At 45.7% G+C, this 27,760-nt stretch overlaps 1 protein-coding gene across 2 annotated transcripts in view; it reads right to left on the reverse strand.

The window, feature by feature from the left end:
• Positions 1–26,600, reverse strand: part of LOC126428456 (myosin light chain 1) — a 69,634-nt gene extending 43,034 nt beyond the window's left edge. For both annotated transcript variants that reach the window (XR_007576838.1, XM_050090391.1), the window contains exon 1: positions 26,471–26,600. Coding sequence is in view for 1 of the 2 variants with exons in the window: in XM_050090391.1 (XP_049946348.1) it covers positions 26,471–26,473 (3 nt within the window). In the remaining variant the exon portion in view is untranslated. The remainder of the gene's footprint in view (positions 1–26,470) is intronic.
• Between the last annotated feature and the right edge of the window lie 1,160 nt (positions 26,601–27,760).

Genomic DNA, 27,760 nt, shown 5'->3' on the forward strand with positions numbered 1-27,760 from the left:
CGAGAGATCGTTGGCTTTTAGTTTGATAGGATATCGTTGAGAACCGTCCAAAAGAGCGCACAGCAGTCTGCGACGTGTACGGTGTATCCGAGGAGGAGTCAGCGGAATTCAGCGATACGACAGCAACGAACGTTCGGAGCAAAGATGTCCAATAAACGTGGGCTCTAAAGCGCATGCCTAAGTGCTGTGAGCACTTCTTCATCACCGGTACTGTAAAACAAATCTCTTCTACCGAATAGGTGCTCGTAGTTCTTAATTATGTTTGGTTCGTGGGGCGCTCAACTGCGCGGTCATCAGCGCCGGTACAAAGTCCCAATTCTTTTCATTCTCCAATTTTATTCGTAGTTCAATATGGCCACGAATGATGATGATGACGAAACGATCAGGACAACACAAACACCCAGTCCCCGGGCAGAGAAAATCCCCATCCCGGCCGGGAATCGAAACTGGGACCCTGTGATCCAGCGGCTGTAGCTCTTAAGCTATGAGCTGTAGTGCCCACGTTTACTACACTGGTCCGTACTATCTGTTCCCAAAATACGGAAACCAAAGACGTTACAGCAGAAGAGATCTGTTTCACACTTCTAAAGATGGAGAACTGCTCATAGCTCTTACGGTACGGCCTTTAGAGCCCACGCTCAATAAACAATTTTTGCTCCGAATAACGGCTCCTGTCCACTACCCCTGGGACGCCCTGTACACTGATAAGGCAGGACAAATAACGGCGTCCTGGTCCACGTCTGGAACGCGGTACAGCAGCGAGTGCCCGTGCCACCACCAGACAACGTCTACACAAAGGCCGCGCGATTCCCGCAAATTAGCTTGCACGGGATGGCTTTCATGATGTATCTGACACCAGCTTATCTCGCAAGCCAGTGTACGTCTGGAAACGCACCTTCATTGCTAGGACTGCAGTTGGTTATTAAAAGGCCCTCATTGAGATGTGAGCTCGAAAGAGAGGCGTATCTACAGGCGCTGGACGATTCTCTCTCAATTCTACGTCTACGTCATATTCCGCAACCACCTAACAGTGTGTGGCGGAGGGTATTTCTGCTACCACTAACTGATCCCTGTTCCACTCGCGAATGACACGTGGGAAGAATGATTGTCGGTAACCCTCTGTATTACCTATAATTTCTCGAATCTTACCATCGTGGTCATTTCGTGCGATGTATTTCGGAGCAACTAATATGGTGTCCGACTCTACCCGGAAAGTGTTTTCTCGAAATTTCAGTACTAAACCTCTCCATGATGCACGACGGCTCTATCGTACCGCGTGCCACTGGAGTTTGTTGAGCATCTGTGTAACGCTCTCTCGCGAATAAACGACCCCGCGACGAAACGCGCCGCTCTTCGTTGGATCTTCCGCATCTTTTCTATCAGTCCTAATTACTAAGGATCCCAGACAGACGAGCAATACTTAAGAAAGGGTCGAACAAGCGCCTTGTAAGTCACTTCCTCCGGTTCTGTTCAAAATAATCTATTCTCAGTGACCATACTGTCACCGAAACGAGATATAACAGGGAAAAGGCCACAGTGCTGAATTCGGTATCCGCCATTGTTTCGCCGCGGAAGATCGTAACACGGTAGTGGAAAGGCATCTGGACCAGAATGATTGACGCATAAGATTCTACAAGATTATGCGAAATTACTTTTTCCCCTTTTAGCAGCCGTTAATCTTAAATCGCTGGAGCAACGAAAGGTACCTAGCAACTGGAAAAAAGCGCACGTCATTCCCGTTTTCAAGAAGGATTGTAGGACAGATGCTCGTAATTATAGACCTATATCTTTCAGTCTGGTGTAGAATTATGGAACATGTTTTGTGCTCATTTGTTATCAGGTATTTGGAAAACGAAAATCTCTTCTATAAAAATCAACATGGATTCCGCAAACAGAGATGTTCGTCCATGAGATCCACAGCGCCGTAGAGAACGGCGCTCAGGCTGACGCCGTTTAAGAAGGCATTTGACACCGTCCCGCACAGCCGTTTAGCGAGAAAATGCGTTCTTATCGAGTATCGGAGCAGATTTGCGACTGGAACCAAGACTTCCTTGCAGACAGAACTCAACACGTCACTTTTAACGGATGGAAATCGACAGATGTAAAGGTATCCTCGGGAGTACCTCAAGCAAGTGTGCGAGGGTCCTCACTGTTTACAATGTATGTAGAAAGCGTCGGAAGCTTTTTAAGACTGTTTGCAGATGATGCAGTTGTCTACAAGAAAATAAGAACGCCAGGAGACACAGGATTTGCAGATTGACCTTGCAGAGGATTGTGAAATATTGCTCTTACATAGGAAAAGAAATCCACTACCACGACTACACTATTGATGACAATTTGCTGGAAATCTCATCGTAAAATATCTACGAGTAACTATATCAAAAGCGACCTTAAGAGAAATGACCACATAAAACAAATAGTAGGAAAATCAGATGGCAGACTGAGGTTAAGAGCAATAATCTGAAGCAAGTGTAAGTCATCCACGAAGGAAGTGGCTTACCGTGTACTTGTTCGACGGATTCTTGAGTATTGTTCCGCGACCCTCTGCAGATAGGACTGACAGAAGAGATAGAGAAGATCCAACGAATAGCGGCGCGTTACGGCACGGGATCGTTTAGCCGGCGCGAGAGCGTTGCAGAGATACTCAACCAACTCCAGGGGCAGACGCTGCAAGAGATGCGTTGTGCATCACGGAGAAGTTTGCTGTAGAAATTTCGAGTGAGTACTTTCCGGGAAGAGTGGGACAGCTTTTACTTCCTCTCATACACGTCTCGCGAAATGACCAGGTGGAGAAAATTCGAGAAATGAGAGCTGATTCGGAGGCTTACTGACAATCACTCTTCCCACGCGCCAGTCGCGAGGTTGCCAATGAAGGGCTGGATCAGTTTGTTGTAACAGAAGTACTCTCCGTCAGACAACGTTAGGTGGCTTTTTTTCATTTCGGTGAAGGAATTTATAAAGTTCACTGTGCTGTTCTATGAGAATGTAGTTCGTTTGAAGCAATATTAGACAATACAGGAAATCCAACAAAAATTCGCCTACTACCTTGACAATAGCTTATTTCATAAGCCAATGTATTTTTGGAAACACGCCATCATTTTTAGGAGTGCAGGTTACTGCTGAAAGGTCCTCACTGAAGTGTGAGCTCGAGAGAGGCGCGTCTCTCACCGTACATTGGGCGGCGGACGATTGTCTATACACTGGCCTGGCATTCGCATTCTGAGGAGGGAGGAGCCACTGTACTCTGCGTGGATCTCTAATCTCTCTCGTCTCATTGTTACAATCCTTGTGCGAAGAACGTGACGGTGTATGTAGAACGGCCGCTCAGTTTTGTTGGAGTACAGATTCCATATTTATAGATTTCCGAAAATTGCAGATTGTTAACGAAGGTACGAGCATACGAAATAGGTTCCCAGACACTTGAGTGGCTCGAAGATTTCTTTGGTAATAGTACCGTGTATGTTGTTCGACGGCGAGCGTTCATCAGAGACGAGGGTGTTTGGCAGACAGGGTGTGTAGCAATGTGCGATTATTTGCTGAAAACGCTACGGTTCGCGGTAAGGTGTCCAAGATGGGTGACTGTAAGATGACACAAAACGATTTAGACAAAATTTCTAGTTAGTGTGATGAATGGTAGCTAGCTCTAAACGTAGAAAAATGTAAGTTAATGCAAGTGAGTAGAAAAAACTAACCTGTAACGTTCGAGTACAGTGTTAGTGGTGTCCTGCTTGACACAGTCACATCGTTTGAATATCTGGGCGTAACGCTACAAAGCGATACGAAATGGAACGAACCTCAGGATTGTAGTAGGGAAGACGATTTACTGGGTGAATTTTAGGGAGGTGTGGTTCATCTGTAAAAGAGATCGCATATAGGACGCTAGTGCGATCTGTTCTCGAATGTTTGGGATCCGCAGTAGGTCAGATTAAAGGAAGACATCGAAGCAGTTCAGAGGCGGGCTGCAAGATTGGTTAGCGGTAGGTTCGAACAACGCGCAAGTGTCACGGAAATGCTTTGGGAACTCAAATGGGAATCACTGGAAGACAGACGACGTTCTTTTCGAGGAACACTATTGAGAAAGTTTAGAAACCTGGCATTTGAAGCTGTTACGTCCAACACACACTGCGCGCAAGGACCGCGAATATAAGGTACGATAAGTTAACGCTCCTACGGAGGCAGACATACAGCCGTTTTTCTCTCTCGCTCTGTCTGCGAATGCAACAGGAAAGAAAACGACTAGTACTGGTACAGGATGCCCTCTACCACGCACCGTACGGGGATTTTCGTAGTATGTATGTATGTGCAGGATGTGTGGCTATACCCAAGAGACTGTCGCGACATCTAAGTCGCCTTTTTTCCCGAGGACTGCCATCGAAACTCCGCGACCAGGTGAGCCGTGTTACACGTGGGCCACTCCCCTTTTTCGGGAGCTCCTGCGGACAGTCGTGCAGCGGAGGAATGGGCCCGGCATTTGGAGCAGGAGCGTCACGTGTGGCAACCTCGGGAACGGGGGCGGTGGGCGGTGGGCGGCACAGCGCGTGAGCCGGCTGCGCTATTCCTGGCGCCGCGGCTTGCACAGTGTAGGCTGTCCTCTGCTATAATAGGCGGCGGGCGGCTGTTGTAGTAGCTCCTACCTGCTGACCGCTCTGGCTGCTAGAGTTACGTCTGCTGCCTCCCCAGGGCCATATCCGTACCGATACCGACTTTTGAGTCATCGTAATCACCACCACCACCGCTGACAACAGCACCACTCCCCAGTTTAGACGCGTGCGTACATCGGGCAGGCCGCAGTAAAATGACACGCACGATCCCGATTTTGAGTGTATACATATTCGGCACGGAGGCCGCCTGAATCCTGTCACTCCACACGGGGCGACACAGAAAGACGATACAAATGGTTCAAAGGGCTCTGAGCACTATGGGACTTAACATACGAGGTCATCAGTCCCCTACAACTTAGAACTACTTAAACCTAACTAACCTAGGGACATCACACACATCCATGCCCGAGGCAGGATTCGAACCTGCGACCGTAGGAATCACGCGGTTCCGGACTGAAGCGCCTAGAACCGCTCGGTCACCGCGGCCGGCTTAACGATACATTCGTCATATGTAGAATAAGAAAAAGTGATACAAACAATTTAAATATAAGATTAACTTCAAACACAAACTGAAATTAGATATGCTCGACGACTCCCCCTACTTTACAGATTGGTGTCTCTGCGTGTGCTCGTGTAACGTCTGTTTGGAACGAGCTATTGCTTAGTGTACAGATTATACTACGTGTTCTCGAAAGCTGTAAGTGTGGTCCTATGGCAGGACTGGTTTTTCAACTGACTCCGGTGTGTTTAAGGTACACACAGCGGTTGCCACAGACGTGACGAATGAAAATTTTGAAATATATTAAAATTTTCTGATGCCCCAGAAGGGCGAAACACGTCAATGAAAATATTGTTTCCCCTACAACCGAGACTGTTTTTCTTTCGAAATATTATCTATGGTTGCTGTACCAGGCACGCCACGGACTGGGAAGAATTGTATCGCCAAATTTTCCGCTGATGAGATGTACTACTGTGTATTTGTAGAAGTAACTCACTTTTTATCGTATCGAGAGGTCTCAGTTGTCATGCTCCACAGACTGTGCTGCTACTAACTCAGTGGGAACATGGGTCCGGAAAGGCTGTCTCACTATGTCTTATAGAATTCACTTCGTTCAGTTCTTCAGCGTACATTACTCACAAAAAACACAACTACAGACCGTACGACTACATCACACGAAAGTGTTTATTTCAAGATGTGCAGAAAATGCCCTTGTGTCTACATCTGGTTAACTAGTAACTCCTACATTCTCCACCAGCGTGATCTCGTAACATGTGGACGCGAAGTGTCCCGCACAGCTAAACATGCCAGACTTGTGGTTGTGGGGGCATTTCGCACAGCGTCTTGGCACCCGCACCGTGTACTGTCTGTGGACGGTCAGCGCATCCGGGAACCAGTGCGATCGCGGTTTGGCCCAAGTATCAGTCCCAACACACAGCATTTTTAACATCTCACACAAGAAAGAGCTTCTTGTGGTGTGCTGCCACGTTTCCTAGTGTGAAGAGTAAGTGTGGAATGAAGCGTTTTTGGACTCGTGTCCGCAGAAGATAGAACTAACAGCCGCTGGATCACAGGCTTCCGTCGGCCGGTTAGTCCATGTTTTGTACTCCGTGCGTCACTACGCTTTGACAAGAGGTTTAGCAGTAACAGCTCCACTACGAACGAGAACGTGACGAGTGATGGAAATTTGTGCCAAACCTGGACTCGAACTCGGTGTTTCCTAATTATCGCGAACAGTCGCCTGAAAGTATGGGTCCCGAACACTTCAGCAGTATTCTGAGATGGGTCGCATAAGTGTTTTGAAAGCAGTCTTGTTTCTAGAGTAGTTTTATTTTTCTAGTATCGTGCGAATGAACAGAATTCTGTCGGCTTCCTAACCTGCGACTGAGACCGTGTGATCATTCCATTTCGTATCCTTACAAATTTTTACTACCGAGTTGACCGACTGCATTTGCGACTCGTCGATAGTGCAGTCACGGGATACTACGAGTACATTTCTGCAGTTTGTGACGTGTGCGAGTTTACATTTCCGAAGTTGCTAATTTGTGGACCACTTTGAGGTCTCAGTAAGATTTGGGCAGATATTTCCGCACCTTTCTTCAGGAAAGACTTCACTGTAGACGCTAAAAATCTGAGGCCAGTATTTCGTACAGCACGAATAAGACGGGTAGCGGCGCGCTTCCCTGCGGTGCGCCGGAAGTCGGTCCTGCGAGTGTCGATGGCAGGCTGCGTCCTGCCTGGCGAGAAATTTTCGAACGACTCACAAATTTTGGATGCTCAGTAGCTTCGTACTTTCGGTAATAAGCCTCGTTATTGTAACGAGTCAAATATTTTCAAAGGTAAATAACGTAAAAACGGACAATGCCAGCTTTCATTTTATATCCGCAAAAAAAATAAACTTATTTTATATAGCATAGTTTTTATTTCGATTCTGTGGTAGTTTGTCGTATTATTGTAATTAGTTTTAAGCGTAAATTATAGTAAATAGGCAGCATGTTTCAACAATTGACACAAAACCTGTGTTTTGCTTCAGAAATACACGCGTGGCGCCGTGTTCAGCGAGGACAGAGAATCCGGGCTTCGCTCACCCTCAATGACGTGTACTCGTTCGCAGCTGTGGCCTCTGAACGCGGCGTGTTCTCTAAATTGCAGACTCAGCTTTCTTAAAGAGCTCGCACTGACACCGCAGCTACGCCTGAGCGTCTTCACTCGTCTCGTTTCCATCCAGCGTATTCAGTTTACGTACTTCACGCCCGGCCATGTGAGACACTGGGCTGGCCTGCGCTGGGGTGGTATTCCTGAGGACGGCGGCTCGAATCCGCGTCAGGAACAGGTTTCCCTCGAATTGCTCGACGCGAATGCCGGAGTGGTTCTTTTCACAATGACACACTATTTGTTACCCTGCTCCGTCTCTAATGACTTCGTTGTCAGGCTGTCGTATTCTTTCTCTTTTCCTGTTTATACAACAGGAACAGGCAAACGGCATTCACGGATGTTCTCTGTTATACAATTGGCGTGGAACTATTTTCACTGGCTGTGTTACACGGCTCAACAGTCACACTCGTGGTAGTGCTGTATCGAGTACAGTCCAGGCCGGCCTTTGTGGCCGAGCGGTTCTAGGGGCTTCAGTCCGGAACCGCGCTGCTGCTACGGTCGCAGGTTCGAATCTTGCCTCGGGCGTGGATGTGTGTGACGTCGTTAGGTTAGTTAAGTTTAAGTAGTTCTAAGTCTTGGGGACTGATGACCTCAGATGTTAAGTCTCATAGTGCTCAGATCCATTTGAACCAGTTTTGAACGGATTCTAGTTGTCGTTCCCTCCCACTGCTCTTTTCGGCATAAACTCTACACCCGTTGCTATCCGTACCTGTCAGGGAACTAGACACGACCACCAGCAGATCTGTCACGGTTCTTATACTACTAAACGACCGCCACAAATTACCCTCTAAGTTGTGACGTTGCGACACGTACATACAGACCACTGAAAACACTTTCAGAAATGTTAGAATAAAAGAGAGCGATGAAGACAACTCAGAAAGCTAGCCACGTACCACAGCTTCCTCGTACCATTTTTTTCAGCCGCTGTTAAGCGGCCAGACGGCAAATCTATCCATACGGTTTCTTGCGACATTCGTTTGGTCACGACCTCCATTGCACTATGTTTCATTTTTTTTTCTTTCGCCAACACATAATTTTTTACGTCACATAACAATAAACATTTCTCAATGTTACATTCGCAGTAGATCAGAGTACATGTGTAACATTCTGGCCAGACCAATACTACTTCTTCTCCTCCTTCAGAGAAGCTCACTCCGGCCTTACTAACCGACTTTCCAACGAACAAGTAGCTATCTGACAACCCAAGTACGCATCGGAAACGGTGGGGCGGTTACCTGGTGGCAAATGATCGACTGCGGAAGAGGGAATCCAGCAGCTAGAGCCGCCTTACCTGAATCCACACTGGCATGCTAACAGCAGCAAGCAGAAACGACAACGGGGGCCATTATGCAGAATAATGATGATGTCGAGTGTCTCATTGCTGTTAATGTTTTGGACATGTAATGTCTCAGGAATATGAGACACCGAATCTCTCTCTCTCTCTCTCTCTCTCTCTTTCTCTCTCTCTCTCTCATACACATTATTATGTTGAAAGACATAATAAAACTGCCGAGCAACGCTGAAGGAAAATACGTACGCTGTTTTGTTACAGCGCTGTTCAGTAAATGTGTATTCGAAACAGCTGCTCAAAATGATGACAGCCACGGTCACTACAGATCGCAGAGAGAGTTGTCAGTTTGGACGCAGACATTCAAGCATTCCACGATAACGACTTACAGATCGCTTCGACCCTGAGAATAAATTCCGGCCTGATGTCTCGTGGGCCGATCTCTTGTCATGACACGAGGAGGAGGACGACGACGACAAACACGTCACTGGAGGGCAGAGCGGGCTGCGGCGGCTGTCCCTGCAGCTGGGAGACGGCTGGGCAGCAAGTGTCAGCTCCCGAGAAGGCTGCGAGCGAGTGTTCGGCCGACGTTTTGTAGCTGTGTGCAGATGCAATCGACCTCTCCTCAAAGTTCCTCTGTAGGCTTCTCGACCACCTAGTGTATGCTTCTCCCCTTAAAAAATTACTTGCAGCTAAACAGCATTCCTTGTAGATACGAAATGTGTTGCGACTTAACTTGCGTTAGGTATCCTCAGTGCCACAGCAGCAGAATTGTGACTAGTAAGAATGCTGTTTGTTAACGCATATCTGAGAAACATAAGGCACGAAATAATCCTAGCATTAAGAACGAGATAATGGAAATGTGTTGCTTGTAGAAGACAGAGGATGTCTATAGCCTGACGTTTAAGGTCCAACGTTCCACCAAGCAGTCAACTGTCCGTAGCGGTCATCTCGCTGTGGCTCTGTCTCCAACAGTGTCGCCAAGCAACGCGCAAAAATTTTAATTAAAACGGATGATTTTTTCCCGCCAGAGAAACGATTTCAAACTGTTCGCGTCACATCTCGAAAAGTAGTGAGCTCACTGAAAAGGCAGCGTGCTTTTTTTCCGCTGTCGCATACTGTTTGAAATGTATAAGCTTCGGAAACGGACTTTAACTGATAACAAATATCAAGTTTAAAGTCACTATCACGCACAAAAATTAAAAAAATTCTGGTATTCACAAATGGGGTAGATCTCTATAATGTCTCTAAGCATGACAAAAATATGTTCTCGAGCTTAATTAGACCGAATGTCATATTTTCTTCTCTCGATGAAGGCGAAATTCCGCCTCCGGGAAAGTCCGCTACGTGAGAACTGCCGAGCGAAAGGCTTCAAGTTAGGCTGTATATGTTTGGTTTCAGCTGTGAGTAACCGACACAAATAATTTCCCAAGGAAGGCAACGAGTAACTCATTAGCCTACTCAGAGGGCTGTAGCAAGTTTAGCAGATACCAGTTACGTGCGCCTTAACAAGGCATCACTAGCGACGAGTTAGATAAGCTCCACGCATAGGTACCGAAATTTTAACTCTTCTCCGACGAAAACAGCGCACAAATCGACGTGAAGAATATACTTGTTGTTGCGGTCTTCAGTCCTGAGACTGGTTTGATGCAGCTCTCCATGCTGCTCTATCCTGTGCAAGCTCCTTCATCTCCCAGTACCTACTGCAGCCTACATCCTTCTGAATCTGCTTAGTGTATCCATCTCTTGGTCTCCCTCTACGATTTTTACCCTCCACACTGCCCTCCAATGCTAAATTTGTGATTCCTTGATGCCTCAGAACATGTCCTACCAACCGGTCCCTTCTTCTTGTCAAGTTGTGCCGCAAACTCCACTTCTCCCCAATTCTATTCAATACTTCCTCATTAGTTATGTGATCTACCCATCTAATCTTCAGCATTCTTCTGTAGCACCACATTTCGAAAGCTTCTATTCTCTTCTTGTCCATACTAGTTATCGTCCATGTTTCACTTCCATACATGGCTACACTCCATACAAATACTTTCAGAAACGACTTCCTGACACTTAAATCTATATTCGATATTAACAAATTTCTCTTCTTCAGAAACGCTTTCCTTGCCATTGCCAGCCTACATTTTATATCCTCTCTACTTTGACCATCATCAGTTATTTTGCTCCCCAAATAGCAAAACTCCTTTACTACTTTAAGTGTCTCATTTCCTAATCTAATTCCCTCAGCATCACCCGACTTAATTCGACTACATTCCATTATCCTCGTTTTGCTTTTGTTGATATTCATCTTATACCCTTCTTTCAAGACACTGTCCATTCCGTTCAACTGCTCTTCCAAGTCCTTTGCCGTCTCTGACAGAATTACAATGTCATCGGCGAACCTCAAAGTTTTTATTCCTTCTCCCTGGATTTTAATACCTACTCCAAATTTTTCTTTTGCTTCCTGCTTGCTCAATATACAGATTGAATAACATCGGGGAGAGGCTACAAACCTGTCTCACTCCCTTCCCAACCACTGCTTCCCTTTCATGCCCCTCGACTCTTATAACTGCCATCTGGTTTCTGTAAAAATTGTAAATAGCCTTTCGCTCCCTGTATTTTACCCCTACCACCTTTAAAATTTGAAAGAGAGTATTCCAGTCAACATTGTCAAAAGCTTTCTGTAAGTCTACAAATGCTAGAAACGTAGGTTTGCCTTTCCTTAATCTTTCTTCTAAGATAAGTCGTAGGGTCAGTATTGCCTCACGTGTTCCAACATTTCTACGGAATCCAAACCGATCTTCCCCGAGGTCGGCTTCTACAAGTTTCTTCATTCGTCTGTAAAGAATTCGCGTTAGTATTTTGCAGCTGTGACTTAATAAACTGATAGTTCGGTAATTTTCACATCTGTCAACACCTGCTTTCTTTGGGATTGGAATTATTATATTCTTCTTGAAGTCTGAGGGTATTTTGCCTGTCTCATACATCTTGCTCACCAGATGGTAGAGTTTTGACAGGCCTGGCTCTCCCAAGTTCGTCAATAGTTCTAATGCAATGTTATCTACTCCCGGGGCCTTGTTTCGACTCAGGTCATTCAGTGCTCTGTCAAACTCTTCACGCAGTATCGTATCTCCCATTTAATCTTCATCTACATCCTCTTCCATTTCCATAATATTGTCCTCAAGTACATCGCCCTTGTATAGACCCTCTATATACTCCTTCCACCTTTCTGCTTTCCCTTCTTTGCTTAGAACTGGGTTTCCATCTGAGCTCTTGATATTCATACAAGTGGCTCTCTTTTCTCCAAAGGTCTCTTTAATTTTCCTGTAGGCAGTATCTATCTCACCCCTAGTGAGATAAGCCTCTACATCCTTACATTTGTCCTCTAGCCATGCCTGCTTAGCCATTTTGCACTTCCTGTCGATCTCATTTTTGAGACGTTTGTATTCCTTTTTGCCTCCTTCATTTACTGCATTTTTATATTTTTTCCTATCATCAATTAAATTCAATATTTCTTCTGTTACCCAAGGATTTCTACTATCCCTCGTCTTTTTACCTACTTGTTCCTCTGCTGCCTTCACTACTTCATCCCTCAGAGCTACCCATTCTTCTTCTACTGTATTTCTTTGACTCATTCCTGTCAATTGTTCCCTTATGCTCTCCCTGAAACTCTGTACAACCTCTGGTTTAGTCAGTTTATCCAGGTCCCATCTCCTTAAATTCCCTCCTTTTTGCAGTTTCTTCAGTTTTAATCTACAGTTCAAAAATGGTTCAAATGGCTCTGAGCACTATGGGACTCAAACATCTGTGGTCATAAGTCCCCTAGAACTTAGAACTACTTAAACCTAACTAACCTAAGGACATCACACACATCCATGCCCGAGGCAGGATTCGAACCTGCGACCGTAGCGGTCACGCGGTTCCAGACTGAAGCGCCTTTAACCGCACGGCCACACCGGCCGGCCAATCTACAGTTCATAACCAATAGATTGTGGTCAGAGGCCACATCTGCCCCTGGAAATGTCTTACAATTTAAAACCTGGTTCCTAAATCTCTGTCTTACCATTATATAATCTATCTGATACCTTTTAGTATCTCCAGGATTCTTCCATGTATACAACCTTCTTTTATGATTCTTGAACCAAGTGTTAGCTATGATCAAGTTATGCTCTGTGCAAAATTCTACCAGACGGCTTCCTCTTTCATTTCTTACCCCCAATCCATATTCACCTACTATGTTTCCTTCTCTCCCTTTTCCTACGCTCGAATTCCAGTCACCCATGACTATTAAATTTTCGTCTCCCTTCACTATCTGAATAATTTCTTTTATCTCATCATACATTTCTTCAATTTCTTCGTCATCTGCAGAGCTAGTTGGCATATGAACTGTAGTAGGCATAGGCTTCGTGTCTATCTTGGCCACAATAATGCGTTCACTATGCTGTTTGTAGTAGCTTACCCGCACTCCTATTTTTTTATTCATTATTAAACCTACTCCTGCATTAACCCTATTTGATTTTGTATTTATAACCCTGTATTCACCTCACCAGAAGTCTTCTTCCTCCTGCCACCGAACTTCACTAATTCCCACTATATCTAACTTTAACCTATCCATTTCCCTTTTTAAATTTTCTAACCTACCTGCCCGATTAAGGGATCTGACATTCCACGGTCCGATCCGTAGAACGCCAGTTTTCTTTCTCCTGATAACGACGTCCTCCTGAGTAGTCCCCGCCCGGAGTTCCGAATGGGGGACTATTTTACCTCCGGAATATTTTACCCAAGAGGACGCCATCATCATTTAACCATACAGTAAAGCTGCATGCCCTCGGGAAAAATTACGGCTGTAGTTTCCCCTTGCTTTCAGTCGTTCGCAGTACCAGCACAGCAAGGCCGTTTTGGTTAGTGTTACAAGGCCAGATCAGTCAATCATCCAGACTGTTGCCCCTGCAACTACTGAAAAGGCTGGTGCCTCTCTTCAGGAACCACACGTTTGTCTGGCCTCTCCACAGATACCACTCCGTTGTGGTTGCACCTACGGTACTGCTATCTGTATCGTTGAGGCACGCAAGCCTCCCCACCAACGGCAAGGTCCATGGTTCATGGGGGAGTAGCATACTTTATGCTGCATATAAAATTCTTTTCAATCATGAGTGAAGGACTCACTATTGGTGAAAATCGACAGTGCAGAAACATCTTAAAACAGTCGTTTCTGGTGTTAAATCTAGAATGTTCTCAACACATACATCTACATCTACATCTATACTCTGCGAGCCACCTTACGGTGTGTGGCGGAGGGTACTTATTGTACCACTATCTGATCCCCCCTTCCCTGTTCCATTCACGAATTGTGCGTGGGAAGAACGACTGCTTGTAAGTCTCCGTATTTGCTCTAATTTCTCGGATCTTTTCGTTGTGATCATTACGCGAGATATATGTGGGCGGTAGTAATATGTTGCCCATCTCTTCCCGGAATGTGCTCTCTCGTAATTTCGATAATAAACCTCTCCGTATTGCGTAACGCCTTTCTTGAAGTGTCCGCCACTGGAGCTTGTTCAGCATCTCCGTAACGCTCTCGCGCTGACTAAATGTCCCCATGACGAATCGCGCTGCTTTTCGCTGGATCATGTCTATCTCTTCTATTAATCCAACCTGGTAAGGGTCCCACACTGATGAGCAATACTCAAGAATCGGACGAACAAGCGTTTTGTAAGCTACTTCTTTCGTCGATGAGTCACATTTTCTTAGAATTCTTCCTATGAATCTCAACCTGGCGCCTGCTTTTCCCACTATTTGTTTTATGTGATCATTCCACTTCAGATCGCTCCGGATAGTAACTCCTAAGTATTTTACGGTCGTTACCGCTTCCAATGATTTACCACCTATGGCATAATCGTACTGGAATGGATTTCTGCCCCTATGTATGCCAGCTGTCGCACCATGCATTAATCCTCTGCAGGTCCTCCTGGAGTACGTACGAGTCTTCTGATGTTGCTACTTTCTTGTAGACAACCGTGTCATCTGCAAATAGCCTCACGGAGCTACCGATGTTGTCAACTAAGTCATTTATGTATATTGTAAACAATAAAGGTCCTATCACGCTTCCCTGCGGTACTCCCGAAATTACCTCTACATCTGCAGATTTTGAACCGTTAAGAATGACATGTTGTGTTCTTTCTTCTAGGAAATCCTGAATCCAATCACAAACCTGGTCCGATATTCCGTAAGCTCGTATTTTTTTCACTAAACGTAAGTGCGGAACCGTATCAAATGCCTTCCTGAAGTCCAGGAATACGGCATCAATCTGCTCGCCAGTGTCTACGGCACTGTGAATTTCTTGGGCAAATAGGGCGAGCTGAGTTTCACATGATCCCTGTTTACGGAATCCATGTTGGTTATGATGAAGGAGATTTGTATTATCTAAGAACGTCATAATACGAGAACACAAAACGTGTTCCATTATTCTACAACAGATTGACGTAAGCGAAATAGGCCTATAATTATTCGCATCTGATTTATGACCCTTCTTGAAAATGGGAACGACCTGCGCTTTCTTCCAGTCGCTAGGTACTTTACGTTCTTCCAGCGATCTACGATAAATTGCTGATAGAAAGGGGGCAAGTTCTTTAGCATAATCACTGTAGAATCTTAAGGGTATCTCGTCTGGTCCGGATGCTTTTCCGCTACTAAGTGATAGCAGTTGTTTTTCAATTCCGATATCGTTTATTTCAATATTTTCCATTTTGGCGTCCGTGCGACGGCTGAAGTCAGGGACCGTGTTACGATTTTCCGCAGTGAAACAGTTTCGGAACACTGAATTCAGTATTTCTGCCTTTCTTCGGTCGTCCTCTGTTTCGGTGCCATCGTGGTCAACGAGTGACTGAATAGGGGATTTAGATCAGCTTACCGATTTTACATATGACCAAAACTTTTTAGGGTTCTTGTTTAGATTGTTTGCCAATGTTTTATGTTCGAATTCGTTGAATGCTTCTCTCATTGCTCTCTTTACGCTCTTTTTCGCTTCGTTCAGCTTTTCCTTATCAGCTATGATTCGACTACTCTTAAACCTATGATGAAGCTTTCTTTGTTTCCGTAGTACCTTTCGTACATGATTGTTATACCACGGTGGATCTTTCCCCTCGCTTTGGACCTTAGTCGGTACGAACTTATCTAAGGCGTACTGGACGATGTTTCTGAATTTTTTCCATTTTTGTTCCACATCCTCTTCCTCAGAAATGAACGTTTGATGGTGGTCACTCAGATATTCTGCGATTTGTGCCCTATCACTCTTGTTAAGCAAATATATTTTCCTTCCTTTCTTGGCATTTCTTATTACACTTGTAGTCATTGATGCAACCACTGACTTATGATCACTGATACCCTCTTCTACATTCACGGAGTCGAAAAGTTCCGGTCTATTTGTTGCTATGAGGTCTAAAACGTTAGCTTCACGAGTTGGTTCTCTAACTATCTGCTCGAAGTAATTCTCGGACAAGGCAGTCAGGATAATGTCAAAAGAGTCTCTGTCCCTGGCTCCAGTTCTGATTGTGTGACTATCCCATTCTATACCTGGTAGATTGAAGTCTCCCCCTATTACAATAGTATGATCACGAAACTTCTTCACGACGTTCTGCAGGTTCTCTCTGAGGCGCTCAACTACTACGGTTGCTGATGCAGGTGGTCTATAGAAGCATCCGACTATCATATCTGACCCACCTTTGATACTTAACTTAACCCAGATTATTTCACATTCGCATTCGCTAATAACTTCACTGGATATTATTGAATTCTTTACTGCTATAAATACTACTCCACCATTGGCGTTTATCCTATCCTTGCGGTATATATTCCATTCTGTGTCTAGGATTTCGTTACTGTTCACTTCCGGTTTTAACCAACTTTCCGTTCCTAATGCTATATGCGCACTATTTCCTTCAATAAGAGATACTAATTCAGGAACCTTGCCCTGGATACTCCTGCAGTTTACCAATATTACGTTAACTTTTCCTGTTTTTGGTCTCTGAGGACGGACGTTCTTTATCAACGATGATAATGTCCTCTCTGGTAAGCCGTCAGGTATTTTATCGTTTCGCCCAAGGGGGGGGGGTCCCTCTAACCTGAAAAACATATCTTTAAAGATCTCGATATTTAGAAAAATCACAATGCATATGCTCATTAATGTGCATTCCAGTTTCTCAAAAAGTGCAACAACATGCCTGAAGTTAGTTTCTTCAGTGACTGAAAATTTTGACATTAATGTGTAATAGAATCAAATCCGGGTGCACGTGTTTCGAGCAACTTACCTAGGCTTATTACATGTTTGGTGAGAAACAAGCTGATTAGGGTGATATTACATATCTTTCTATTGGCCATCTCCTCCTACTCCAGTCGAGCGTATTATCAGAGGGATTCTCAACGACGAACGTAAAATTAATCACATTGTCTCAGCACAGTATTTATTGTTAGGTTAGTGCCTTTCTTACCAATATTATAATATTCCACAAATTTAGTTCATTCTGATTTGTTGTCCTGTCGTGGTCTCCACGCCTCTTCACGTCCTTTTACTGTGCTCCAGCCTCGGTCCCCCCCCCCCCCTCCCCCTCCCGCAGTACCTCTATGTTGTTAGACTGCCCTTCTTCTTCTGTTCCCTTCTTGTCTCTGCTGTTCATCGCTCAGTTTTCATTCCCATATTTACGGATTCACTACGTTTCAATAAAATGCACGTCTGTAGTATCTTTTCTGGTCATACGGCTTTATCAGTGCGATCCATGGACTGTTACTAACGGAATGTGATAAAAAATGTAAATCGACAGAATAATAGGGAAGAACGCCGGAAGTACTCTCGGGACTCGCCGTTTGTGCTCGCGTTGGCAGCACCTGCAGTTAGTGGGTGTTAACACTTCTCTTGGTTTGGAGGAGTCAACGCTTTATTGATTTGTGAGTCGTAGAATTCGTAAGTTTGGTAAATAAATGTAGTAGCAAGTTTTATTTGGAAAATATATCTTCACCATTGTAAATAATCTCCAGTGGATACAGTACATTTCGTCCTCCACAATTCCTTCAGGAAAGAAATCGTATTCGTAACGCGTGAGTAATAAGAAAATAGGCGCTACAACTTTTACCGCAGACGAAATAATTTCCGTCCTTGTTCGGTGAACGTTCACCCTGGCCAGCTCGCTGTTGTGAGGCGAGGCCACTGTTCGTTGTCTCCTGCGGCCACGTTCCTTCTCGAGTCGAAAGGAGGTGCCACAAGTCCTCTGCAACGTGCTTCGACTTTTCGAGTCACAACTTTTCAGTGCCCTTCGTGTAGTGTTTTTCGTATCGAGTCAACAAAACGGCAACCAAAACTGATCCTTCCGTATACACACAGCTGCAGCTACGTTATGTGGCGATTCGACGAGGTGCCCACAGTTTCAATCGCAGCTTACGAGTTCTTCTTCTTCCTTCAAGGAGTGGGCGATTCGCCTGATCCGGTATGTCTTTGTTGCCGTTCCGCCTGCGAAAGCTGTCGACACAGTATGTGGCTTCTGAAATTCTGTCTGTTCGAAAAGAAGCAGGAAGAGCATGTTTTAAACATTTACTGTGCGTGTGTGCGGGTCACGACATTTTCATTAGAATCTTATTCGGAACTGCAACCAGATGTGCAGCGTAACGACGATATTGCAGAAGTGATACCGATATGAACTAATTCATTGTATATGAGACTTTTCCTTGTTTTGGTGACAGAAAACAGCACCCAGACATGATTCGTGTAGTTCTCGTAATATATTCGTCTCGGAATAGGGGTTTGTATTCTGTCGGTCAGCTTTTTCTTTTCGCGTCTGTCAAAGTCTCCTGTTTTAAAACTATACAGTTGCAGTGGGGGCGCAAACGGCAGTGGTCTCAGTACTGTAGCTGCCGCCGGCTGCCCGGTGGCGGCTAACTTAAACAGGACTACAGTTTACAGGTGAAACGAGTGCCGCCGATGTCCTTGGGCTCCGAACTGCTTACAGTCGAATAAACCGTCCTCTGCACGCGGGTGAGACTGGTTGCAAGGTTATCCCCATCACTACGGTCGTATACAGTCCTGCGGAGTTGTTCCGCCAGAGCGGACAAAGCAGTCACGCCGGCCGCAGCAGCCGCCCGCCCACGAGCCTGTCAGCGCCTCTTTTCCCTGTCTCGCTTCCCTCAGCCAGCGGCCGGCGTCTGCAGCTCACGGAGACTGGGGAGGGGCTGGAGCCGCACCCCCGACCTGCAGCGACCGCCCCGCACTCGTCTGCTGCCGAGGAAAGGCCTGGAGCCACAGACAGCCGTCGATTCTACATCTACATCGATACTCCGCAATCGATCTTATGGCGACTAGCGGAGGGTACTACTTGTCATTTCCTTTCCTCTTCCACTCCCAAATACATCGAGGCAAAAACGACTGTCTGTATGCCTCCTTATGAGCCCTAATTTCTCGTATCTTGTCTTCGTTATCCATACGCGAATCGTTCTGCCGCTTCTCTAAACTTAATCTATAGAGTTCCTCGAAAAGAACGCCGCCATCCCTCCAGGGATTCCCGTTTGCGACCTCCGTAACACTTGCGCATTGTTAAGAGGCTACCAGTAACAAACCTAGCATCCCGCCTCTGAATTACTGCCGTGTCTACCTTCGATCCGACCTGGTACGGATCCCAAGCCCTCGATTATTACTCAAGGATAGCTCGCACTGGCGTCCTATATGCGGCCTCCTTTACAGATGAGCCACACATTCCTACAATTCTCCGAATAAACCCAAGTCGACCACTCGCCTTTCCTGCCACAATCCTTACACGCCCGTTCCATTTCACATCGCTTTGCAACGTTACGCCTATATATTTAAGCGACGTGCCTGTGTCAAGTAGTCACTACTACTGATGCTGTAAGCGAACATTACGGGTTTGTTTTTTCTACTCGTCCACATTAACTTACATTTTCCTACGTTTAGAGCTAGCTGCCATTCATCACACCAATCAGAAATTTTGTCTTACTATCCTCCTACACAATCTCAACTTCGACATGTTACCTCTAGTGCCTAACGGGACCGAGTGTAACGTACAAATGGTACTGCAAAATTTTTACAATCTCCTTTCTTGAACGTTTTGTTTTAGGAGGAAAGCACAGTGTCCATAATGTACTAACAGTGTCTCCCGTAATGTTTACTAAGCGTTTCGAAATCGTAAGTAGTGCCGTAGTGCCTTCATTTTGCCTGTTGTGGTGGATTTGCCTTTTTAAGTCACAAAAACTTACAGGGCATAATACAAAATGTACCGTATCGAATACACTAAAGGTATTATCTAATGCCAAGTAATGAAAGCGTAAAAATTCCGAAACATCGTTGAATGGATAACTAATCTTGTACATCAGAAAATGTGTAGAGGGTGGTGAGATACAGTGTGAGAAGCTTTTAAGCTTGTTGCAGGGGGGATTGTGCTGAGAAATAATTGTCAAGGAAAAAAATCGATACGTCGCGGCGTTTCCGATTTAATTAGCACTGACCTTACCCAACCAGGTAGCTGTCCTCGCAAATTCGAGCAGCGTGCCGGTTTCCTAGGTTGCTCACCTACTTTAAATCTATCACTTCCGGAAAATGCACATTTCAGCTGGTAATGAGCTTTTCGAAAAGTGGTAATTCGGCGACCTACAGCTGTCTGTACATTACCGCATGCACATGCTTGAATTTGCGCGGGCAATGACCTGATTGGCTCATGTCAATGCTAATTACGTCGGAAACGGTGCAACGTATCGAATTTTTTTGGCGATAATTATTTCTCAGCACAGCCTACCCTGCAGCACCCTTACAAGCTTTTCATACTGTTTTTGACCACGCTGCACACGCCAGTTGACAAATAAAAATAAATAAAATAAAAGACGGTAATGTACCAGAGTGCTGTTATAACTGTTGATTGCTACACGTTTAGCAATAGGCCTATTTCGGCATTATCGCCTTCTTCAGGCTGTCTGCAGGCAAATACGCCTCGTTAAAAGTTGTAACATTATAACTAATAACGATTTAGTTTTACTGTTTGCTAGTACTTACTGGCTCTGTCGCTGTCTTGTAATCTTACTGTTGCATATGTCATTTTCAATTGCAGCCAAGTTTTTAAATGTGTACCTCAATCTCTACTAATTGCTGTTGTTCGCAGATGTAAGCTAGGACTTTTATCGCCAGCAGCGTTTTTGTGGTGGTTTTGACAGCTACGATTCACAGCTAATCCAGCGATGCTGTACGGTTACATCCTTTGCTGTGGATCGAGACTCCTCACGGACGGCTGATTATACTTGCACATTTACACGGCAAGACAACCGCAGTAGCCTTTGAACAACACGGCCACGCTGCACTGCAGCTGGGTACTTCTTTACTTAATCCGTGGTTCCAAACACACCAGATGAAAAAGGAAAATGCCATTTTCTGCGCTAGAGGAGTGGGGGAAAAGCGTCAGACTTCGAGGCCGAAAAGACGTCCTCCGCAGGAATGGGGTCGTGAGGCAGAGCAGGGCAACTCGTGCCGTCACGGCTGCAGAGGGACGCCTGCGCCTCGTCTCGGTCGCTTCTGACAGCCAGTCCAAAGGTGCTTTGTGCTTTCGATAGATTTCCCACGCTCGTCTGGCCCTGGCCTACACTTGACTTAACCAGCCCCAAAAAAGTAGATCTCGAAACACATTTTCTACAACTTTAGATTTCGCAGTCAATATTAAAAAATAGAAAGTACTAAAGAAATCAAACAAATCTGTTAAAAGTTTAAGCAAACAAAGTGTTGTCGATTTATCCTCGTTCCTCCACGTCGAGGGGTATTAAAGTGGCGGCGATATTCCTTCATCATTTTTCTTAATATACAACAGGATTTTCTCAATAGTTCTGATTTTTCTTTTCCTTTCTAGATACGCAGTTTTCGGTTTCAACCTAACATTATCGGAATATTAATTATTTTTTTCAAGATTTTCGAACGTCGTTTCCGTAATTTGTTAGACACCATGGATTTAATCATGCGAGGAAGTAATTTCAGACTGTCGAATAAAAAATGGTTCAAATGGCTCTGAGCACTATGGGACTTAACTTCTGAAGTCACCAGTCCCCTAGAACTTAGAACTACTTAAACCTAACCAACCAAAGGACATCACACACATCCATGCCCGAGGCAGGATTCGAACCTGCGACCGTAGTGGTCGCGCGGTTCCAGACTGTAGCGCCTACAACCGCTCGGCCATCCCGGCCGGCAATGCGGCATCGAACTTCATATTAATATCATGAGATGTACTTTGCTTATATCAACGAAATTCGCCTACTGTCTAGGTATCAGTCTACCATAAAAACCCTAAGCGGAAAAGTGTAAATAATCTCACATAAAGTAAGTTTTGTGTACTTGTTATTAAATTTAGTTAATTTCTCAAACTCACCGAATCAATTACACAAAAACTCGCAATTTTAGAACCTTGCCCCCTCTTGCAAAAAGTTCTGCAGCCGCCAACGATCTTGGATAGAATAACGGAATAAACACAGCTGTCATGCGTCAGATTGGCATTCGTTGCAAAGATCGTAAGAAAGCGTGATCTATCGCCTACAGAAGTACCGTCCGGCAAGTTGGTGAATTACTTATTTTCTAAGTTTGACTAACCAAATCTATAGAGCTCACTGAAGAGAGATCTGTGCGATTTTGTCGCGCGTTTAGTGAATCGAAGTGAGCCACAGAAACGCTCGATAGAGAAGTCGCTGTGCTGCTTGTAGATTGTTGTCAAAGTTTAGCGACAGCTCAGCAAATACACCACCTCTGACATGCGTATCGTGAATGCGGAAGCACCCTGTAAGTTTTAGTGAGTGACTCTGTGACTGTGAAACTATGTGAAACAAATGACCGTATCTTTTGAATGCATAAACTTAGAAGCTTGTATTTACTGCACCACTAAGGGACTATGAATTTAAGTACGTGACATAAATTTCAATTTGGCCATTCCTGAGAAAAAGGGTTCTTAAGAGTGAACAGACAGACATACGGACAACAAAGGATGTCATAAGGGTTCCATTTTTACCGACTGAGGCATGGAATTAACATACGGAACTTTAAAAAGCAGGCTGCAACAATGGGCGATTAAGACTGGAGTGTTGCAGAGTGTGCACAGTTCACTCTCATAAAGGAAGAAACCATAGACACAGGCTAAATTTGTGTTATACTTCTGAGTATTACTTTTTGTCGCAATTCACTATGCAATGTAAGTCGTAAAGTTATTATTAACAAATTGCGTTGAAGAAAAACGCTAACCAGTCTACGGCACATCGACTGGCCCGCCACATTAGTCGATCCTAACCCCTTAACAAATGTGTGGAACTATTTCGGACAACGGAAGGAAGGTAGAAATTAAGGTCCCCGCAGTTCGCCGGCTGTGTGGGATCTAATCGCGAGCGAGTGGCTCGATCTCTTCCGTACAGGATAAGAGAAGAAACTCGGGGCCACCACCGAGGCGAGAGGCGGTCTTAACCGGTGACTGCTAAGGCCGACTTGACGTTCACCGCTGCACGACTCGGCTCAGTAGGGCAGAGACTTGCGCGGAGCACCCTCCGCCACGCGCGGCGCTAGCTGGCGCCTGTGGTCCACACTCTCCAGCGAGCAGGGACTGCCTGCCTTTGAGAGTGCCAGTGCAGCACGCCCTGCGTCGTCCCCGCAGTTACGACACTTCGCACAATTAAGTGGTCGACTGTTGCTCGCCGCCACCTACTGTGGAACAGTTGAACGCGCATTGCGACCAGCATCTGCATCTATATCTACATGGATAGTCTGCAAATCACATTTCATCTGGCAGAGGGTTCATCGAACCACCTTCACAATTCTCTATTATTCCAAGCTCGTATAGCGCGCGGAAAGAATGAATACCTGTATCTTTCCGTACGAGCTCTGATTTCCCTTATTTTATCGTAGTGATCGTTCCTCTCTTGTAAGTCGGTGTCAACAAAATATTTTCGCATTCGGAGGAGAAAGTTGGTGATTGGAATTTCGTGAGAAGATTCCGTCGCAACGAAAAACGCCTTCCTTTTAATGATGTCCAGCCCAAATCCTGCATCATTTCTGTGACACTGCCGGCCGCGGTGACCGTGTGGTTCTAGGCACTTCAGTCCGGAACCGCGTGACTGCTACGGTCGCAGGTTCGAACCCTGCCTTGGGCATGGATGTGTGTGATGTCCTTAGGTTAGTTACGTTTAAGTAGTTCTAAGTTCTAGGGGACTGATGACCTAAGATGTTGAGTCCCGTAGTGCTCAGAGCCGTTTTTTTTTTTCTGTGACACTCTCTCCCATCTTTCGCGATAATACAAAACGTGCTGCCTTTCTTTGAACTTTTTCGATGTACTCCGTCAGTCCTACCTGGTAAGGATCCCACACCGGCAGCAGTATTCTAAAAGAGGACGGACAAACGTAGTGTAGGCAGTCTCCTTAGTAGGACTGTTACATTTTCTAAGTGTCCTGCCAATAAAACGCAGCCTTCGGTTAGCCTTCCCCACAACATTTTCTATGTGTTCTTTCCAATATCCGGGCTGTGGACAGCGAAAATCTCCTGCGACCGGGCGCTCGCTTCCTCCGACGACTGCCGCCAAACGTACGCTGCTTCTCTACGCTTGACGGCGGTCACGATTTCGAGATAGTTAGTGAAGTAGCTCACCACTGGTCGCGTAATCGACCCCGGGGTGTTCAGCTCGCGGCGCATACACCCACGAGCGCACGGAAGCTGTTTCAGGTTGTCTTTTCATAAAACTAGGCCCGTTTCCGCTTCGCTGACATCAGACAAACACTCCATAAATAGTAAAAAGGTACGACCTGGCTGACTTTGTTCCCACGTCCCTAGTAGAGCCGCAGAGTACTGCGTGCTACACGCAGTATCCGGACACGGGGGATGCCGCCGGCAGCCCAGCAACAGCGCAGCGGGCTGCTCTCCTGGAGCTGGATGCGGGACCGACGGCACCCCCTCGCTTTCCAGCCTTATCCAGTCAGTTAAAGAGAGACGTACGTACAGTTTTTTTTAATTATTTTATTGGGTTTCAGGAGACATCATTTCACTAGATGCAATTATTGCACAGAATGATACAAACTGCAGATTGGTCTGATTTCATTACAAAATATAAACAATGGTTCAAATGGCTTTGAGCACTATGGGACTTAACTGCTGAGGTCATCAGTCCCCTAGAACTTAGAACTACTCAAACCTAACTAACCCGTTCTCGCTTCTCGCGCCCGGGTTCCCGGGTTCGATTCCCGGCGGGGTCAGGGATTTTCTCTGTCTCGTGATGGCTGGGTGTTGTGTGATGTCCTTAGGTTAGGTTTAAGTAGTTCTAAGTTCTAGGGGACTGATGACCATAGATGTTAAGTCCCATAGTGCTGAGAGCCAGTCCCCATTAAAATAGACGGTAAGGTATTTTTTTTTTAATTTGCTCCGTACTGTACATAGTGGACATCCGTTACACGTGCTGCACGACAGCTCCTGACTGTGATTGTAATTTTCCCAAATATGCTAATTAACTCAAACATAGTGAAGTGAGAAAGAGAGAAAGAAAGAAATATTTCAATCGTGGATACCGAGGAAAAAAAAAAAAGAACAGTTTATCAAGTCGAGTAATATGTTGAACGTTCCGAGAAGACTGCAGACAAAATAAAGACAATGCAGACTAATATACAACACCTGTAAAGAAAAAACAGGATGAGTGCAATGAGTGGAATATAAAATCAAATACTAAGGGGTATCTAAGGCAACATGTCGCTTAGCGGCAACACTATTTAACTTGCGCATTCAAAAATTAAGGAGGAAAGCGGGAAAACGTTTCAGAACGGGACTGAAAGCGAAAAAGAAACACAGCAATATATCTACATCTACATCCATACTCCGCAAGCCACCTGACGGTGTGTGGCGGAGGGGAGAATATCGATTAGTGATGAATAACATAAAGATGAAAGTGAGTATGAACAATTTAAAGGAGTACAATGACTTGCAATAAATGAATTGAGGCTGGAACAGCTGAAGAAGTGGGCGTTTTCTCCCACCTACAGAGCAAGATAAATCAAGGTGGGGAAGCAAGGGAAGCGTTTAGAATCAGATTAGTGCAGGCGAGGGAAGCTGTCGGGGATTAAAAAAAAGTGTGCTGGAACTCTGCCACGAGCTGTACGAAGCGTGTGCCTGCGCAGCAGGGCACTGAAGGAAAATCTCAGAAGAAACTGGCATTTTAAAAGTCGCGCAATAGACAGCTTTTAGAAGAGTGTAGGCTACAGAGATGAATCGTGAAACCACCTACTGTGGGTGTCCAACGAAAGAATACCAAAATGAATAGTCCAGTACTACCTAGGACGAGCAGAAATGTTGGCAAACCGAATTGATGGATCCAATAAATCCTGACTTCAAGCAGCAAACGAACCTAAACTCCGGTGTCTGGTGGAAGAACAAGAACACAGGTCTGGGACTGAACTGCCAACCTTCCAGTTTATAGTCAGCCAGTCACCCCCTGAGCCAGAGAGCAAATGTCGCAAACTGAATTGTGCACCTCTTCCCAGGACTGTACCTAGTTAAAACAACTGCATTTACTTCATTATATTTAAAAGAAACTAAACAATCTATTGCCGGCACTGGGACCTTGCGAGTAAGTAACTCTTTCCATTCACTGCTCAATTACACGGCAGCACACGCGTCCAGCAAATTCCTATCCCCACCGTTAATGCCTTACGAAAGCGGAGCCGCAAAATTCTCTTCCAAGTAATTCCTCTGTTGACCTGCTACCCCCCTCCCCCCCCCCCAAAAAAAAAAAAATAAAAATAAAATAAACTTAGCCGCGTCGGGTTCGAACCTAGACCCTCCGTCACACACGGTAGCAACCCCGTTTGAGAAAGACTCGTAGAAAACAGTCTCGGCGGTGGTAGTGGCAGCAGTGCGCAATTAGCCGATTGTCGACGCAGATGTACTGTACTCACCATGTCGTCAGCGAGAAGAGAAGTTTGGATCGGGCTGCACTGCGGGAAGCCTCAGGTCCGGACTAGAAGTGCGGTGGCGCGCGGGCCCGCCGGCAGTTTTTATCGGCGCGCTCGCAGATGGCGCGCGAGTCGCGGCCGGGTTTCAGGTGTCCGAGTTATAACGAGCGCGCCTCTGGCAGCCCTGGCGACGGAAGGCGGCCGCAGCCCCGTATTCCAGGCCGAGTGGCGAACGTATCGGCGTGGCGGCGATAAGCCGCCACTGGTTTTGCAACCGAATTAGACGTCCCCCTGAACTAATCACCGCAACTTGCGCGCTTGTGGACGCGCGTGGCGACAGTAATTCTTCCCGTTCACGCCACTTACCTCTCCAGAAAAATTCCGCAGCGTGTAATTTGCTCTGTTTCACCTTCGTGACTCAGGTGGCAGCGATTTGAATGTACGTAAAAATTTCAGCACGTAAGAGCAATCTTCTCAAGTGTCTGGCAACTCCCCACGTATGGGCATCTCTGATGACGGCATGCCGACGGCTTCCCGCTCCCTAGGAAGAAATGCTTTCTTTTCTTAATTTATTGGCTTTCGGTACTTACCCATATAGCGATCTCAATAGCGCAGTGTCAGTTATGACGATGACAACGTAAAGACAACACGACAACCAACCCCCGAGAGTAGAAAATCTCCGAAGCGGTCGGGTATCTAATCCGGACCCCTTCGGTTAGTCATCCGCCGCGCTGACCTCACAGCTGTCGAGGCGGACGAAGACATTCTTTGCGAAGGGATCTCGCGTCCCGCTCCGCAGGACAATCACGGTTGTCACTCAGAAAAACGCCAGACCGTGTGGTGGACACTGACTACACGCAAGTGTGCCCAGATCCACTTGTAGTGAAACGTCAAACTGTTCTGTCATTCATCACCAAACCACCATAGGATCTTTGCCGGTCTACTGCTATCTGGCGAATCAAACAAACGTATTCACACGAGTGCCGCAACACATCTACTGTGTGATTTGGCGACGATGCTACAAACTTATATCGACGACGGAAAAGCCTAATGTATCAGTTTGAAGTGAGGGAGGCTTGTCCGGAATCGCCTTAGTCGAAAGTTATAAGCGAAAATTCCTTCTATACCTCTGAATATATGTAGCGTTACTGTTGATGCTAAATTGTAGAGTAGGCAACATTCAGAGGTGGTAGTGCGGACCAAAACAAGGAAGAAAAGTCAAGTGAACATGACCTCCGAATTGGTACTTGTTCAGAGGAAGTGACGTGTTTCACAGTATCGAAGATGAACAGG

The sequence above is a fragment of the Schistocerca serialis genome, chromosome 12 (genome assembly GCF_023864345.2).
Source record: "Schistocerca serialis cubense isolate TAMUIC-IGC-003099 chromosome 12, iqSchSeri2.2, whole genome shotgun sequence".
Lineage (NCBI taxonomy): Eukaryota > Metazoa > Arthropoda > Insecta > Orthoptera > Acrididae > Schistocerca > Schistocerca serialis.